Genomic DNA, 19,951 nt, shown 5'->3' on the forward strand with positions numbered 1-19,951 from the left:
CCCAGTCTTGGCTACAACTAGTGAGTATCAAGACACTAACTTTGGTAAAGAGAGAGCAGAGGAGAAAATGAAAGTAGCAGTAAAAGCCACAAGACACCACAGGAGGGTGCTACACACAGTCACTGTATTCTTCTGGCAGGAACAGCTAAATGCAGCATGACTATGTTTTCCACAGAGTTGGAAAGCAGCAGTAAGTCCTTTTCCCTCATAGAATCCCAGAATAAATCCATTTACTTATAAGCAGAGACTCAAAACCAAAGGGCACCAGTTATGTCAGCCTGAGACCCGTTGGTCATAATGGTACTGCCAACCAAGGCCCATTGAGAACATGAGGAGCAAAAATTAGCTTAGCAAATGAGCCATCCAATGCAGAGTTTAATGATTGTACAAACGTTGCACTGTGTTTACACTGTGTCAGATAGTAACTCCTCTCTACCACCTATTCCTTACATGCTTAACATCAACACGTCTTCGGATTTACACTCTTATGAATCAGCAAATGACAATACACTTTCTATAAGTACAGACAGATTTCACTCTGCCCAGATATGTTTTCTTTCACACTTCCCACTTAGTTTTCAGTAGCTAAACAAACCCAGAGCACTGTACTACATAAAAAACAACACATTTACCACTAATTACTTTTTACTGAGGCTGTTTACAGCAATTTAAAAGAAAAATTTTGAACTACTCATCCCTCTCCCAAGAGATTTATGCTAACTTTCCAGGGTAGAGGTTACTCCCTCCTGTATCTCAGTGAAGGTAGGAGAGCTCACCAAAGTAATATGATGCATCTTGTGGGTCCCTGGAAATAGAAAAATTGGATATGTTTTCTTTAAAGTATCCTCTAGTACAATGGAGGGTCTCTTGCCCAACTGCTCAAGTATGTGCTCTGCCCAGAACTTGTCTCTTCATTGCCTCATCTCAGTGGAGCTTCTACTCAGAGCCCTTGGGTACAGAAGAAAAGGACATGCTAACCCACAGAGGTAGTGGAACTACTGGCCTCTTCTTATGTAGGGAAAGGGAAGATAATGCAGGGGAGACTTCCAAGCAAGGATCTGGAATTTTTTCCTTCCCCTCCCCCCTCCCCCCTTAATGTTCTTCAACATCACTCATCCCATTCTCTTCTGTCATTCTCTGATCCCAGTCTAGTTATATCTTCCTGAGGTGGTGTTCTTTTTGTTGGGTTTTCTTCATAGCTTCCTTAATCCTAGAACCGTAACTTCTCTCTAGTTGGACAGAATCAATCAGGATCCCTGTGTCCAGCTCCCAAATTAATGTAATGTTGGCCAACAGCTACTGCACTGCCAGATTTCTTCTGTCATAATGTCCCTTGGAAGTTACCACTCCAGTTTTCTTCTCTTTACCTAGTTACCACTTGCACCTTTGCTTTCTCTACAAACCCTTCTTTCCTTATTTCTCTCTTACACAAAGCTTCTCCCTCTTCAAGGAATAAGTCCACCTGCTGCTGACTCTTTGACCCTGGTGGCATGTCAGCATTTCCACTCTCTATAACAACAAACCTTGTTCTGGTTTTGGAGGCTTGTGCCTCCACCTGTTTCTATACCCTCCTACTTGATGAATTCCAGTTGTTCTTCAGGGAGGTGCTGAAGGGGAAAACAAGCCCTAGTTCCTCATTCTCTTCACCTGATTGTAGTGTTTAATCACTACTGGGAGCATCACAGTTTGTTGTTCCAGTAAAACCCAGCATGTGATGTATGTACATCCCATACTACCCATAAATTCAAGCATCTCTGTCCAGAGGTCAGAGATGTCCTAGGATCACACCTCTAAAGCACCCTGGGATATTTCAGAATGAAAGGTGCTCTGTTAAAAAAATAGGTAACCACCTCAGAAGCTGCACCATGAGAAAACAATACATAGCCATGCCTTAAAATAACTTCTGGTTTACTAGTCCACACAGGAATTAAAAGTTAATGCAACCAAGCCTGGAGACAGCATCACAATGCAGGACAGAAAAAGGCCTAGAATGCTTGGAAATAGTGTCAACATGCAAGGTAAGATGCAGTCAGCAGCCCCACTTTCTGCAAGGTAGAATCCTGGTGCTTATGGCTCTACTGGGCCATGACCTTGCTCTGAGAAAGCCACCAAATATTAATCAGAAGTAGAAAGCAGGACTTAACACAGCTGTGGAATAAATGGGCTGGTGACTGAGAGCACACGCCACAAAAAGCAGGGCCAGAGGGAGAGTGAAGATCCTCAGCTCACCTGGTCAATTTGCTACTAAAGAAATTTCAACAGAGGAGCTCACAAATAATTTAGCAAAGTGAGAACACATCTGTTGCCTAATAAGTTGTATAGAAACATGTGTTTTTCCAATTCAAATGCCACTGTCAACATTTCATTCCAAAGGAGATGCACAACTACTCTCCCATACTTCAAGCTGGAAGCACAGAATTAGGCAAATGCTTTCACAGAAGTTTCTATCAGCCTGCAATGAATACCTGTTGTCACTATCACTCTAATTACTTGGCAGCCAAATTTTGTTTCTGTCTGGAACATTCCACAAGGAAAAACCATGCATACAATGCTACTTTCACAGAAGATAAGAAAGCATGGCAACAATGTCCACCATGTAGACTTTTTCTGGAGGGAATGGAGTTTAGATGGGAAGAAAAGGGGAAGATCATCTATCAGAAAGCGATGTAGAAATACTAACTACTGAGAAGACATCCAATTTTTTGACATACAACTTCACAAATAAAGCAAAAGGGCTGCTTGTCACTCTATATCCTATACAAATACTGGAAATGCAAACTGTCTGGAAAGAAGGAATAGAATGCTATACCCTGGTATGTGCACTAATTTGCTAACTGCTCTGTGGCTTCAATCCAGCAAAACACTTAAGCGCATGAATAGTCCCAACAACAAAGGTCTGAAAGACTGCCCATACATTAAAGTAAATTGCAATGTAGGCACAAGCCTCTCCCTTGCTTTCATTAAAGCCTGCAAAAACTCAGAGAAGAAAATCAATGCTGCCTCCCTTGGGTATAGCAAGCAAGGAATGGGGTCACAGCAGCCACTTTCAAGGATAGCTTAGGAAAACGTATTTACAAAATGTATGTGTATTTGTATACACAGATTTTAAATATACATACATTTGTGGTGTAACATTGTTTTCTAAGCCAAAGATAAAAAAACCCCCATGTTGTTTTCTAGTTGCAATATGAAAGGGCTATTTAGCTATGAAAAACTTCCAAACTTTTTACTGGGTTTGCTTTTATGGTGAGACAGTTTGCCACTCTGTGGAAACAAAATATGTTGCTGTGTTTTCCCTGAGTTTACTTCAGAAGAGGAATCTGAATGAAATGTCAGCCTGAGACATGCAGCAATCATAGCTTACACAAATCAAATGTCAGGGTTCAAGCGGGTGTGATGATAACATTTGGTGGGGGCACAAGGGAGAGAGATGAGTGATTCACAGTCTGGAAGTCGACATTGCAGGGTCTAGGTCAGGGGAGAAGTGAGAGCTGCTTGGGAAGGATGGGTGTAGCAGGGAGATGATGAATATATTGCCATTTGAGAAAAGTTACCTGCTATCAAGATTCACTCAGACAGCGCCATTAAGGCGCTCAAAAAACATATTCCAGTTACCTTAGGGAAAAAAATCCTTTATTATCTGAACAAGAATATTACCAAAAGGACCATTTTAAAGCACAGTTATAATTTCTGCTTTTACTGTCCCTAGTATTTACATTCCTCCTTTTGCTTCTCTGTTCAAATGCTAAGACCAGCATCTAACACAGACACACAGTGGGCATACGTAGGCAAATACATCTTCCCCAAAGCAGCAAATTTGATCCCATTCCTGTCACAAATGGTTAATTTTTTCTGGGGCACTCAGCATCAGATTTCATGTGGAGGCACCTGAAATAGCAGTTCTATGTTATTAGCCATTTAAGACCAAATGCTATCAAGAACACAATAAGTGGAAGTCTAATATGCGAGTTGTACTTCAGAGATGAATGAAATGTTTACAGGGCAATAGTGGTGTGAAAGTGGAAGAACCTGCTTCTCTCAGAACTCTATATGCTCTGCTGGCACATTCAGGGTGAGAAACATCCACTGTGTACACAAGCCACACTGTTACTGTCATATCACTGCTCTTTTTCTGTGCATTGAGGCTTATTTAGCACTGCAGTATAGTTTCCTCACCCTAACACTGGCAAGCTCTCTTCTGTGCCAAAGTGAAGAGCATCACCTGTTTATAGCTCTGTTCTTATTACCATAACAATCATTAGTAGCATTTGGGAATAGTAGGCTGTGTAATTGCTCTGCAAGTATATTCTTCAGGACTGAATTGCCTTTAATCTACTTAGCACCTCTTGGTTTATTTCTTGCTTTTTATTCTCTTTCTCACAGCTCTGCATAGCACCTAGAGTCGCTTCTCTCCTATAGTTTAGTGAAATGATTTGCTAATTTATTCTGCAGGAAGTGACCTGTAGTACAATTATTCCTGACTTTCTTTACCTGAGCCATGGATGATTTGCTTCACCTTCTGATTCAATCTCTGTTGTTGGCAGATGTTCACCGTTTCATGATGCCAGTTCAAGTCCTACTGAAACTGCTGGGAGTCTGTGGACTTCAGAACCGGTTTGATCAGGCTTGCATCTCATCTCCACTTCAGAGAGAACACTACAGCAGTGACTGGACCAGTCTTTGGCCTCTACAGATTTCATAGGCTAGAAATGCTGTATTATTTCATCCTAGTCACCATGTATACACTAACTGGTACTCAACTTTTTAAAAAGAGCAAGGAGGTGAAAAGATAGAACGAGTGAAGATGGTGATACATTAGCAGAGCTGCTCATGGAAATAAGCATGAGATCTGCTAGCAGCATATTGGGTTTGTAGCCATCCCTGGCTTTAATGATCTAAGTAAAGAAAGGTGAAGAAAATCCTCAGGAACGTACAAGCTGTTTGCAAGAGGTCAGCAGAAGACTAAACAGAGTGCAGTCAATATTGCTGTGCTTGTGTGAACACAAAAAAAAATAGAATTCTTCTTGATAAGCAGATGTATTTGATTTCTGTACTTTGATGAAAAGCATCAGCTAAACACTGAATATGGATTTTAATTTGGGTGGTATTTATTGGAGGCCAAGGTAAGCAGAAAAAAAAGGCAGTGTTTTTCCTGACATCATGCCATATTGGAAAGCAAGGAAATCCTGTTTCTGCCTGTAAATAGGACTTGTGGAAGTCCAAAGAGAGAATAAATATGAAACAGGAAAAATGGGATGTCCAACACAGCCACACTTCTGATCATGATGTTGCTTTTGAGATAGCTCAACTTTGTATAGCTCAGCACAGAAGTAGCTCCATGAAATGAGTCATAAAAAACACTAAGAGAAAATGAGGCCTTTGCAGGTGTTTTTGGAGGAAATGAAGAAAGAAAACAACCCCAAAAATATTTAACCAAATGACATAGAAATAAGATGGAGGCATATTTATCTACATTTTGGGTTTAAGCACTTGACAGCTATTAGGAAGAAGTGAGTTTGATGGACATTCAAAAGTGCTACTACATATACACTAGAGCTGGGTTAAACAACAAATCCACAGTCTGGACAACAGGAAAATTCCTTTAGTCACCAAATATCCCTGCTGCATAAAACCAGCAAAAACAACATAAAAACCACAAAGGAGCTCTTCTGCTCCCACCAGAGAGGATCCTTTAGATCCTTTTAAAGGATCTAATTACTGAGTGTCATAAGTGGTGTTATATGATTTTACTGTTTTCCCAGCATTTTACTTTGCTGTGAGACTGTTTTATGGAGCATTTTGACAGGCTCCTGATAGCCAATCCTCCAGATTAATTCAGCATTCTTTGGGCCAATAAGTGGCCAGCTTCTCTGAGAGACAGCATAGCAATGGCAGCTTGCTATCTCCTGGGAATTCCAGGAAGATTGAACACCACAAGGTATTTTGAACTAATGCCAAATGTTCAAAAGTCATGTTTAGGTCTACATAGAAAGCATTTTCAAAATAAATCTCCAGGTAAATGTACTACTCAGGATTCAAGTGTGAGACACAGTAGGAAACTACAAATCCTGCTTTAAAACAGATCATTACAGGTTTGGTTTGTTTTTGTTTTTTGTTTTTGTTTTTGTTTGTTTTTTTTTTACAATATGTTTTTCAGACCCAAATTAAAGCAGAATAATTAAATATCCACTAAGTAAGCACTTAGGCCAAACGATAGCTTTTCCTGGGAAGCTTAGAGGGAGCTCTGAAAGCATTTTGTCTGGAAAGGTGAGGAGCAGAATCCCAGTGGTGGAGAAGAGCAGGCAGACAAGCAGCTGCCGCCCAGGCAGGCCAGTCTCACCTCCAGCACTGCTTGGATGCGCCCTTCGGCAGAGCTGGCAGGACCCTTTGGCTTTGTTTTGCTTGGTTTTTCCCTGCAAAGCTCCCCCAACACTGAAAGATTTCACCTGTGAAAGGAAACAGGATTCATAGACACTACCAGGAACACACTCCTGTACCCAGCAAATCAGGCTTCATGTTTGAGCTGCTCCTTGTACCAGCCTCTCTTCCCAATGAGGGGCTTTATGGATATCCAGTGCCATACAACAGCCACTCACGGAGGCAGACGACACCTAAACACCACTTCCACACAGTGCCACGGACATCTAAAGGTTTCAGAGTTTTGAAGTTTGGGTTTTTAATTTTTTTTTTTTAAAAATATATAATAATTATTATTATTTCCAGAAAAATCAGCTGTTTCAGAGAACAAAATTTGGCTTAGTGAGAGAATACACTTCTTTCAAAAATAATGCTGACAACATTTTGTTGACATTTTCAGGTGGCTGTATTCCTTCTTGCTTCTCAGAACCTATCCATTTCCAATGTCAATTCTGCTGCCTTCCCAGTACCAAGGCACAGTGCAGAGAGTCAGCAGGCATCCTGAACTTCAGTGAGACGTCAAGCTGCCTGGCACCATCAGAAATTGTTCAATTTACAGCACTGAGCCAATAGAGAACAAAGAGAACAAAAATGTGGGAACGAAAGGCGGGAGAGAACAGGATTTGCGAAATGCACTGCTGTCCACCGGGCTCCCTGTGCTACACTTTGACCTCTAAACATGTACACGTAATTCATCAATCATTGATGTTAAAGTGCACCCGGGATGAAAGAAGGGCATTAAATAACAGACCAACAGAATGGGGCTCAGGGTATCTGCATTCTGTTCATAGTAGGAGCATACATAAAAACAGATACTCAGCTTAACGAAACAGATTTGGTGAAATCAACACAGTATCAATTAAACTGCATACACTGACAAATGATCCCTTCAAAGGTTTTCTGCAAAGTTCTTGTGATTTCTACAGCCTTCCTGTGTAACTCTAGGCAAATTATTTAACTTTTCTTCCCTCTGTATCTATAAGTTACAGCTCATGGTGTAACAGCTCGTCTTTCAGAGGGGGTGTAGGGTCCTGAGGTAGTTTTTGCAAACTCCTGCGACATCCTCTAGCAAATTAGGGATTAGAAAAGCAAGTAACTAGGAGTTCACTTCTGAAGCAGGCAGAAGGAGAAGAAATACACACCATAAGAACATTTACATCCCTCCTTCCCCATCTTGGCATTTGTAGCCTTACAAAGAAATGTCAGTTTAAATAACCAATTCTCATTACACTAAATACTGAAATGCCAACACTGATCATGTGGATTTCTGTTAAAAATTAATGTTTTAGCACGGAGGCTCTTAGTTTTGGCCTTTCTAGTACTTTGCAGTTTGATATGGATTGAAGATAGCAGCTATTTTTCCATCCTCTGCCCATATAAAGTGTAGGCAGAAAATCTGCCAGCTCTGGTAAATCATCAGTGCAACACAACGCTTGCAGCACCGAAGCAGATAATGTGGGCTTACATGGCATGTGCAGTGATTTAGCAAGCTATAAACACAGAGAACTTTTAAAGAAGGTACTCCATATCAAAGGGGGCCAAAAGTGCTGTTTCTTTTACCCCAAGGTGAATGCTTTATGACTGAACAAGAGAAGAAAGATTACTTGCAGCTTTTCAGCCCCAATAAATCAGGCACAGCCTTTGGAAAATGATTAGTCATACTATGCATCATGCACAAACCCCAGGTTAATCGATTTGCAGCACAAGCTCAATGCTTTTATCAATAATGAACATAGTTCAGAGACTAACTCCAACATGATGCTCTCCTCCCTGTTACACTTAACACCTCTGTTTCTGCAGTTCTGGAATCCTGGGAGCAGCAAAGCAGGGAAATCATCCTGATGAGTTGCTCATGATTGCAGGTTAGTTTTGCAACCTCAGCACACAATCCATTCCACTGAGAAAAAAATAACATTCCAAAGACACAGCTACCATGACTGTTCTATGACTATACTGTGGCTTATACAAGAGAGAAGTTACCTAAATGAAAACTCTGAGGGAGTGGATTTTGAACAGAAATGTTACTGGTGAGCCAGGGAATTAAGGAGAGAGAAGTATGGATTTTTGCCTAATGTTGTTTCTCACTCTTAGTTTTCTATCTATTTTCCTCCTCTTCACCTCTCCCACTTGGCTGGCTGTTTCTCGTCCTCCTTCTCTTATTTTCTGTTTGCCTGACATACCTTTGTCTCACTCCCTTCTTCCTTTTTCACCCCTCTTAAAAATAGGGTGTTCCTACAAAGTTCCTGCTATGAAAGCATTTGCAGTGACTTCTAAGATATGAAATTTAACAAAGCATGCAAGTATTCTTAGGCTTGAAATATACATGACTATTAAATGCATGCATCTCCCCTCTTGTTTCCATTAACTCCTAAATTAATTCAGAATAGCTCAGAGCAACCTCAAACATAATTACATGGAACTGAATAATTAATGGACCTGATGAAATGCATACCACATGCAGGAGGAGAACAGTTTATATGAACAGGTATTTGCTATTCATATATTGAATTTCTACTGGTTTATAACCAGAAACAGCATCAGTCTCTAGAGTTCCTGCTGGATCACATCTCAGATTTGTCACGAATAGCAGAAAAGAGGAACGGTGCCTGCAACATGGTCTGTGACTGATTTCCCTGCACAGTGAAAAATACAAGACACACATGGAGAGACCCACAGTGACTACAGTAGGTATGAAAGATGCTGAGCATCACAGTATTCAGAGCAGGTCCTACATTCAGAGAGAGACACATGACAAATACAACATATGGTATACTTAAAACAGAGTCCACTTGTTGTGCTCATGTGTGAATGGAAGCTTTTTTCCAGTATGCTCTGGCTTAATATTCTTCCCAGATCTTTCTCACCTGATGTTTCAGTCAACTGGATGCTAGAGGCCTTTAAAAAACATGTCAGTTCTTTTATTTAGTATAATCTTGCTATATCCAAAGTAGACAGTATGAACAGAACATTGGTTCACTTCCAATGCTATTGAATGATTGAGTGTGAAAGCCCCTTTTGCCCATTTTCTCCTGTAGGTTTTTTTTAAGGTCCTACTTTCCAGTGTGTTTTCCCATTCGTGCGTACAGTTTTCCCATCCTGTCAGCACTGCCAGTCACTCAGCTGCTGAGCTACGGCCTGCTCGCTGCACTTTCTGTCACACAGGTGTGGAGAGATTTCTGATCTGACTTACAAATTCTGTGCTGCCCCTGGCAAGCTGTCATGCTGCTGAAGGGTGTTTCAAACAGCTGCTCTTTGCAAGGCATACTTCTTTGCACCTCCAGCTTAATTCTCCCCCTTTAGTTTTCATCCTTTCCATACCAAAAGGCATTGCCAATGGAGCCATGCAGAAACAACGACTCTACCATTAAACCATTTCAGATTCTTGCTCGTTGAGAAATTATCTGCATGTCCTAGTTTATCACTTAGTCAGTCATGTTCAACTGTGCATCTACTATTCAAGCACTATATCTAGATTACCTACCAGTTGATGTTTCCTAGCACATCTAGGCTATGATTTTTTTAGTGTTATTTTGTTTTCGGATTTCTTTTAAAAATATTTATGCCTCTTCTGATAACTATGCTTAAATCTGGTACCTATTGAAGGACAGCTTCTGCACAACACTCTTGGAATTCAACCCCTGATTTTGGCAAAGTCTGGACACCTGCTCTTGTTCCTGAGGGTTGGGAGGCTTTTCCTTTGAGTTTCAATTAACTCACCACAATTGTATCCCCCAAGCTGTTGGTTTTCTAGGGCATTCAATCTCAGCTGAGGCAAAGCAACAATAGGTATTGACTACTCAACAAAATTTGGTTTTCCTTCTGAATTAAGACTAATTCAAAGTCCCAGAAAACTTTTGAAACACAAGGTTTTTCTTTTGGAAGGCAAGCGAGCTACAAAACCAAGGTAGAATGTGCAGAGACTTGGTCACATTTTGCTGATTGTAAGTATGATACGAGTCTGAATTGGTCCCTAGGAACTCAACAGAGGACTGAAATCAACCTTACTTGGCTGTATTTAACTCTGCAGCTTGGGATATACTGAAACTCTATCTTGATTTCATGTCACATAACATTTTCTCACATCCTGGTTTCCGTCTGGACTGCTCTGAGCAACAGGACTGCAGCTGCTCTAATGGATGGGATCTGTCCTGCAGTCCAGACACAGTCTTAGACAATACTGGAATATTTACACCTCAGTTTTCTTACATATAAAAGGAAGATTGCAGCCTCAGGTTTCAGATGCATTTAAAATCTTTGTAAGCCAAAAGTGGCATGCCTCTGTCTCCAATTCTATGACATCCTAAGCATTTAAGCTGACATTTATTGAAGGTCTTAAACTGAAAAGCTAAGGGGGAAAAAAAAAACCCAAAAAAATAGTACTGAGAATTTTGATACTTAAAACTCTGCTTTTGCAGTTTTATTTGGACAGACTTAGTTTTACTTGAATAGTGCTTAGAGGGCAGCTACAAAGATGACAGAGGCTCTCTTTTCACAAGGAGCCAGGAGAAAAGATAAAGAGCAATGGTTACAAGTTGCATTGGCCGAGGTTTTATTGGTTTTATGACCTAAGAAAGACAATTTTTACAATGAGAATGACCATTCAGTGAAACAACATCCCCAGGGACAGAGTGGAGTCACCACCACCACTGATGGTGGTTTTCAAGATCTGACCAGACAGGGCACCTGCTATTTTCATCCAGGCTCCCTTTCCCACAGAAGGCTGGAGGTCCTTTCCAACCTGGGCTGTGATATCATTCTAGGAGACTTCTTACTATCACATCTAGCCCTAAACTTTCACCTAAGACTGTTTTTGTAATTCTGTGATGATTACTGCTTCCCCTTACAGCTGAACCTAAGTCAGATTACACATAAACTGGTTTCACAGCAGTGTCAATTTACTAGCCCTAATCATGGTAAGTCATTCATATACAAAAGGAGGGAGATTAGGTCTAACAGAAATTACTTTTTAATCATATCAGGTAGTTTCACCTGTTGCACATTCCGTCCAGACAAACTAAAAACTCTTTCTATTCCAGAGGAATAGAGAAAGAAAATGCAAGGTGGCCTTCAGACAGGCTGCTGGAGCAAATAAGAATCCTGGAAAGGAAAGTACAGTAATTTTTGTGGGTTATACACAGTTTTAAAAAGTTATACATTTCTAACAGCACAGTGAGATTTAAAATAGCTTTTCTGTATCTATATCTCCTATATTCTGTGAAAGATAATAAATTGAATCTTTTATTCTAAATGTATCATGGGAATATATGAAGAGACAAGTTTCTATTACCCCTAGGTCACAATGTGTGCAGTTTTAGGAAAAGGCTTCCAAGATCACACTGTGTTTGTCCACATAAAACTGCTGCTGCCTGAAAAGTTTTCTTATCATTTTATCAATGAAATGACTTCCTTAAAATTTGCTTTACATATATTCCTTTACAGTCATATTAGGATTCCAATTAAAAAAGACAAAGAGGATTGTTCTGTGAATGGGATGCCTGCACTCAGGGCAGCCATGGTGAAGCATGTTCAGATAGTGGAGTAATTTAACTGGTTACATCATCATGGAAGAGCTTTCATAGTCGAGATGAGAAACTCGTACTTCATAAAGTCTGGAACAGTGCTGGCAACACTTAGTTACTTAAAGTCACCCTTCCATGTGAATTTAAATATGAATAGATTACTGTGCTTTCTGTAGAAAAAACACCTCTTTTCTCTAAAGTGCTTTGCAGAAATTCTGAGTCGCAATAACTTTCTTGCCCAGAGTCCCACAAGGGATCAGCACCAGAGATAGGAATAAAGAATCCCAGAATCCCAAATGTAACACTTCCTTCGGTGACTGGGGACAGCGCTTCCTCCCAAGGAGTCCTAACACATTATTCTACCACTACAAAATTGCACTGAACTAAGAAAACATATGAAGAATAAAAATAAATCATGGAAAATAGGAAGGAAAAAAATTGAACAAAGGTGGCTTTATAATCCTCAGAAGGAGAAGAAACTCAGTAGTTTGATGTCAGCTGACCAATGGACTCCTGTGCTACTACTGCAAAATTAGCTAGGGTTTAACACATAATCAAGTGTAACAAGTTTCTGTGTATCAGCACAAGCATGGTAAGCCATTCCACAGGTCTGCTCAGCAAGTGCAAGACAATGTGGCTTAGCACATTTCCTCTGGGACTAAAGCTACACACTTTTCCTACAGAGAGAGACAAGCTGGTTTTGAGAATCTTGCGAAGTTGTGGTAGCTTGACTTTATGTCAAATTCCCTAGCACTGCTAAGAACATAAGGCTAATGGGATAAGGGGAGGTGAAAAAGCATTTCCTTGCTAAGTGTTTTTTTTAACAGGCTTGAAAATGACAGTGGCAACTGTGTAAAAAGCTTTTTCACCATTTGATGAGGCCACCATGATTTCAGCCTTCTATAGCCTGGTACTTCTCCACCTCTTCTCATCTCCACATGTAATTACCACTCATAATTCACCTGCCTTTTCAGTTTACTTGGTACTTGCTGTATAAAAACATTGGCAGTGAATAATGATTAGACATAAGAACATTAATATAACTATGCTAGATGTAGACATGCAGGGGATGGAATCTAAAGGGGCTGAAGTCTTCCAAGCCACAGAGCTCTTGAAGTATGTTGCTTGTAGGCAAAAAACCTTTGTGCTTTAGGAGACTTGCCCCTGGAGGTGGGACTCAGCTGGGAATTTGGGTAGGTGAGGCAGTTTGTAGCCAGGGCTCCTGCCCACAATACCTTTTGTAAGTTGCAATGCAAATGGGATGTACCCTACCCTTCACTGTGTTCATTCTGAGCCCCAGTGGAGATACAGGCACTCTGTCTCTCTGTCCATTTGGTTTGTCTATCTATAGGCACTCTGCCTACTTTGATACATTTTAAGCCCAATTTAGATTTTTAACCAGCTTTCCTAAATTAGGACTTTAAGGATCTGCCCCAAGGCTTTGTTGAATTAGGGCTTTTGGTTTATCATCAAATTCAGTGAAAACGTGCTGTAACCCACTAACCTGACTCAGTCACAGCTTTAGTGTACGACGGTAATCTCCACATTTATTAAACACATGCTCCCTCTGGAGCTGGAGATGATACAGTAACAGCTGTTTTCTTCAGGTTTCTGTTTAAGTCATGAGGAAACAAACACAACCTTGTCTCTGGTATAATCCCCAGTGTTCATACCTACTAATGCAATTAAGATGCACAAAGATAAACAACTATTAAATTCTACATAACTTTTACAATCTGTTTTCCCTCCCATTCTCTCTCCCCGTTGTTGCCATCATTATTGTGATTAAACTAGCACTGAAATCTGACTCACCAAAGTGAAATTCAGTTTTATGCAAAAATAAATGAGGTAAGTTGTACTGGGCATAACATCCTCCCAAAAGATACTGGGACTAAACATAAGAAATCAGTAGGCCTGTAATGAAGACAGTGGAACAAAGCAAATGCTGGGACACCATGGTTTGTTCTGACTTTAATGTCAGCCTGGCCTCCCACTAGTATAAAATTATTGTTTCTCTGTGCATAATTAATCCTTCTTGTCTATAAGAAATAATAACACTTCTGGATGGCAAGAAAACATGCCTTTTGGGAAACAAGAACATAAGTCCCTATCGTGAACTCCAATATGGCTTTTAACCACAACTTGTGGGTAGGAGCACGGTGACACAAAACACCCCAAAAACCCAGGACAAGCACAGTGCATCTCTGGAAGCTGAGAAAATTCACACAGCAGCCAACAACTTTAAGGAGGATACCTCTTATCAGAAGACACCATTCCTCTGCCTGGTAAGTGCAAAAAGGGATGTATTCTTTCCTCTGCTCAACTCCCAATACCCAAAGCCCTTTTTCAACTGTGAAACCATCACACTACTTGAATGTGCTGGTGAGCTCCAAGCATGCGGTCAGCACCAGCCCTGCTGGTGTCTGAGGCAGGTGAGCTGGGCCTGAAGACATCCTTGGGCTTGGTGCTGCTCCCTCCCATCTGAACTCATCCCAACTCCAGTTATGTTCTAAGCACCTTGAGGTGCTTCTCCCTTTTTTCCCAAGGCATTTGAAAACAGGAGGGAAAAGCTGGCAGCAAACTACATGAAGAGCCTTGTGGGTGATGGTTTTAGACTGGCTGAGTCCTTGGAGAGACTTTAGGTAATGTCGAGGACACCAACATTCTGTGACTGCACATGCATTTTACAGAGATAGAAATGCACCCACACGGCAATGAATGAATCTTATTATGCACAAAGTCAACAAACTTGCTAAAGGGCTTTGGCAAGTCAGTGCCTTTGTGTATGGATGGCAGTGCTGGCTGCGTGGTGTGCCTTTGTCCACTCCAGCCTTGTTTACCAACAGAGGTACAGTCACAATATAGCCCTAGCCACCATTCTGGCTAAATATGTTGATGTGTATTTTTGTGTTCCAACAGTTTCTGTAACAGAGTTTACAAGTGAGACCTATGAAAGCAAGTAAACAGAGATATTTAAAATGCCATTTGCTTCCTCACCACGCATGTTTACTGTCTGCAGTTCAGTCACCTCTGACAAGTGAAAGAGATCATTTAGTCTCAATTCCTTGCTCCAGCATACCCACCTGATGTATTTCTGTGGGGGATCATGACACTACAGTGTAATGTTTGCTGTTATTGTAAATTGACACTTTACTTTTGAAAAGCTGCAAACCATTTGTTCATAAAACACTCTCCAACCCCCACTGGGTCTATCTGGTAGTTTGCTTGGGTTTTGTCAGATCTGAAATAATTTTAAGATATTGCTTCAAATTAAACATCCATGTCTTCTATGACATTTTCTTTGTAAACAAGTTAACGCAAATATATTTTCCATGCATATTTATTATATGCACACAGCAATCAGTGTAAAAATCCACTCCCCTAGTCCTTTTGACAAGCTAGGAATCCTCTTTGCCATAAAAACATACTCTTTTCCCCCACTAAAACTATTCCTTAGAATAAACTTTTGCCTTTAGAGTCTCATTTTTCATTTATTTCATTAGTTTCCATCTCAAATAACCAAATTCTTTTTTTATTACAGCTGGGAATTTTTATAATGTGCAAATTGAAATAATGATTGTAGCACAGTACTCTGCAAGTGCTTTTCATTAAGCCTGCAGCTACTATTCCTTGCTCTGTTGGATATCTTTGTGTCAGGGTTAGTTTACACTGGACAGAAATCTGGACAATTTAAGTTGAAAAGAATGACTAAAAACCTATTAGATAACAACCTCAAAAATGCACTGATTCATGTAGCTTAACTGCATATTCTTGTCATAATCGAAATACTTAAAACTTAATATTATCATGCTAAAAAGTGGACCTGTCAATATATCCCATAGTTTCAGGATTCTGAAAATCAAAATCACCACTTGTCTTTATCACTGTGTTTAAGCAGACACACGGTGCCAAAAATACGCTTACATTTTTGAGATGCTGCACTACGACGTTTTGCTTTCTTGTCAACAGTGACTAAATTAATACTCTGTGTTCAAGTATGATTTTCTGGTTAGCATTAGTCACTTAAAATAGTTCAGAAGCATTTGTGTGGCTGGTTTGAAATATACATCATGCTTACATTGTTGATCACTAGTCTCATCTTGCTACTTTGTCATTCTGTATTGCTTATTGGTAAATGAGTTTGCCAGCATATATTCCCACTGCTGCCAGGGTCACAGAAGCCTGAATGAACACTGAAAGAGTCCACTTAATTGCAAAGATTTATAGCTATGTTGTTTTCTTGTCTCCCTTTCCACTCAAACTTGTCTTCCATGTCTGACATCTATAGAAAAGGGAGAGCTGCTTATTCTAGTCCAAAACAGCAGCAAAGGACCCCAGTTCTGCAGGGATTCCTTATTTCTATTGCTAGTGCATAGGCAACAGAGAAATAGTTTTTTAATCCACCCTAGGACAGGGTAGTGAACCAAAAAAAAAATCCTGTGTCAATATAATATCAACCATGATCAGTCTGCAGTGAAGTAATGAGCTACATGACTGGCAAAAACCCCCATAAGCTGTGTAATTTACAGAAGTAATGAGCTGTTCATTTCAATTTAAGACCCCATGCTTTCTAAGGCGAAACACAGGTGCACTATTATCCAATAAACAGATGAGAAATTTTTAAGTCCTGGAAACTCAGAAGCAGAAAGTTACCATTTGAAAATCTGTCTCTGCCTGCCCAAAGAGTCTGCTGTGCGAACCAAGTATAACTTGTGTGTCAAACCAAAGCCCGTTTCTTTGTCTTATTTATGACTCTGCTACAAGTTTGGGTAGCAGAGGAAACAATCAACTCCAACCAACCAGTAAAATGATTTTGGGAACTGTAGAGATTAAAAAAAAAAAACCAACCCAACAAACCCCAAACTGTTTCAGCTTTTCTGCTTGAACATGGTTATTCTAAAGAGCACATTTTACACGCTGAAAACTTACCAATGGAGCGATGAATGCAGGTGTGCTGGTTATCACTCAGAAAAAAGCCCTCTTTGCACTGGCATTCGTAGCTGCCCATAGTATTTACACAAATCTGCTGGCACCCTCCATTGTTATCCAGACACTCATCAACATCTAGAAGACAGAAGGAAAAAGAAATGCAAGATAATGTACAGATTCAGAATATAAATCTAGAAGAGTGAGGAATCCACACTGTAAGGAAGGCACACTGAAAATTAAGCTAATGAAGACTGCTCAAATCAGTTAATCCAAATTAATCCCTCTAATTATTTTCCCTACAGCCTAGGCTTAAAGTTAACATGAAAAAAAAACAAAACAAAACATGAAAAAAAAACAAAACAAAACAAAACAGTGGGGAGAGGAATCCACCCATGTCTTCATGTATTCTGAGCTGCAAATTGATTTCCAATGCACAATGAACATGAACAACCTAAAAAGGCTGTGACCCCATCTGCCAAGTGTGCTGTTGCACTCTGTCATTCCCACTCCACTTGGAAAGACATACTTCAGGTCTACAGTAATTTCTAGCAGGGGTAGCAGGCAAACACAAAGGGCATTACTGGGTGAAAAGAGCCTTTATAGAGTTCTGGTCTTGAACAGAACAGCATGTTTCAATTACTGGAGTCATAACCCCCTACTTTGTCAGTTTGTTTAATGTTGTTTAGTGAAAAGAAGGCTTCTTAAATCTAAATGTTCCATGTCTGTATTGTCATTTTAATAGGCAAATATATAAAACCACAAAGGCAGTGTTAGCTACTGGCTGTTTTAAGGGCCTATCCCCCATCAGTTCTCTTTGGCATAACTGTTTTTATGCTGTAGTATTTAACACAGATGTATGCATCAGCATCGGGAAACCACTGCCACTCTTAGGTATCTGACCTACATTCAACTTTGCAACTCTCCTGTTTAGCTCATGAAAGTGAATCATATATATTTTTTGCCTTTTTCTTGCCACTTGAAAATTCCATGTTTTCCTTTTTAATGAAGGCTCTTCAGCCAGTTATTTCACAGTATGCGCCAACACGTCAGCAATGGAGTTGGTGTGTGTTTTGCTTTCATTTTGTTTTTGGAAGTGGCAAAAAACCCACAACAAGGCTAAATTATCCACAACACTCCAAACCTCCAAAGAGCTGGAACACCTCCTGCAGAAATTAATTCCTCCAGGACTGGCCACAACACAGTAAGGTAAACCCAAGCTGCTTTTGCTGGTACACTTGCAGGCAAGGCCAGGAAGCTCTGAATGCAGGCTGGCTGTGAGCTCCGGCAGCTTGCTTGGCTGAGCCGGCTATCGCTGTTTGTGCTGCCTTCGTGTACAGCAGTTGTGGCTCTTTCTCACAGAGAAAAAAGCTCTGGAGTCATTACAGCAGCACCAGGGAAACCACGCAGTGTCATTCTGTCTTGAACTACAATGCAAGTGTGTAGACTTGTTTTATTTACCAGGATATGTTAAGCACTGTTGACTCAAATTTTCTGTATCAAAATCCTCCCTGCCCTCAGTTCTTACTCTTTTCCAGATCTGAACATTTTCACAACCCCATCAGAGATTCTGGGAGTGTGTAGGAAAAGGGGAAGTGAAGACTTTCCTTGCCTACTGCTGCACAAGAAGGAGAATAAATAAGACATCTTGGTTAGACCCTTCCTCTGTGAGTCAGCAGGCCTTGCTGCACTAATGATGCCTTAGTGCCAACTCAAACTTGATCCTTCAGAACAGCACCCTGGAATCTAGATTCTCCCCTCTGGAAAATTAGCTGAACACTTACTGAAGGAAAGTCTCAGTTGGTACATGCACAAACCCCAAATTATGCTACAAAGTATGTGGTCTTCCCAGAGCTCTGTTTATGGTATCACAAAGTAACTCAAACAGTTGCCTCTCAACTCTGATGAATAATCTGAAATGAATGCAATGATTTATAAACATATTTTCCTGCTCTTGATAGCAAATGCTAATGATTTACCACTTCCATAAAGAGACAGATCAATTTACCACCAAGTCCCAAATTCATAAGCTAGAATAAAATTATTACAATCAAAACTCTTTAAAAAGCTTTTCTATGAGGAGTTTCTTCCAATTGTGTTCAATTACTTGCCTTAGACTTATTTTAATATGCATTTATGAGAAGGACTTGAAGAAAGGAAACAGATGGGACCTAGGACTACTCTATCTCTATACCTCATGCCTTGCAATGGATCTTGGCCTGATGGTGCAGGATTTACGTGTTCTCTCCCCAGGTCTCAATCCTACCAAGGTCAGGCTTTTTGGAGCACTTTGTATTACTGCAGTCTTAAAAGGCAGTATTGCTTACTATTCACCATACTGAGCAATCTATTGGATGTGGATGCCTGGAAAATATTTACTGAATTATTCACTTGGTAAACTTTCCTTCCAGTAAAGTCACTTTATGATCAGCCTATCAGTTTATTAGTAACCCAGTTTAGAGAACAGCATGAAATAGTCTTCTGAAGTTATGCAAGAGAACTCCATTGATTCCAAGAAGCTCAAGCTTTTGTAGATCTGGCAGAGTAATTCCTTAATGTTTCTGAATTTTTTTCAAAGCTCACAAATGAAATACCCGCCCAAGGGCCTATTTCTTTCTTTCATTGCACAATTCTCATTCAATGCAGCTCAAGTTATCCACCTGAATGTGAAAACATCGGTAGCGCAGCATGGATGAGACTGCATTTTGGACCAGATTTTCTAGAGGTTAAGTTCCACATAAACACCAAAATAAGCAGTAAGGTTTTCGATAAGGCTTTTTTAGCTCTGGTTTTGGTGGCTCTCTAAATGTCAAACATGGCTGTTGACTGTTTGGAAAAAACTGAGGGTAGATTCTCAGAAGCTCTGATTGGTGCCAACTCCGTGTGACAGTTTACACCTGCACCCCAGGGCCTAACTCCAGAGATTTGAAAAAAGTCACTTACAGCATAAAATCCCTTCACTCAAACATTTAGTCTAAGCCCCAGCCAAACCCATTTTAAAAAGTTTTAAATTGACTGAGCAAAAATACAAAGCTTGCTTGGTTTATTACTCTATTCTTACTAAAACAGATTTTTCCTCTTCTTTTAGA

At 40.2% G+C, this 19,951-nt stretch overlaps 1 protein-coding gene across 1 annotated transcript in view; it reads right to left on the reverse strand.

Annotated features, from left to right (window-relative positions):
• SCUBE1 (signal peptide, CUB domain and EGF like domain containing 1) overlaps positions 1-19,951 on the reverse strand; it is a 193,972-nt gene that overhangs the window by 125,468 nt on the left and 48,553 nt on the right. Inside the window, exon 4 of the mRNA XM_069003376.1 lies at positions 16,866-17,000. Within this exon, the coding sequence (XP_068859477.1) occupies positions 16,866-17,000 (135 nt within the window). The remainder of the gene's footprint in view (positions 1-16,865; positions 17,001-19,951) is intronic.

This window comes from Aphelocoma coerulescens, chromosome 1A, assembly GCF_041296385.1.
Source record: "Aphelocoma coerulescens isolate FSJ_1873_10779 chromosome 1A, UR_Acoe_1.0, whole genome shotgun sequence".
Taxonomy (NCBI): Eukaryota; Metazoa; Chordata; class Aves; order Passeriformes; family Corvidae; genus Aphelocoma; species Aphelocoma coerulescens.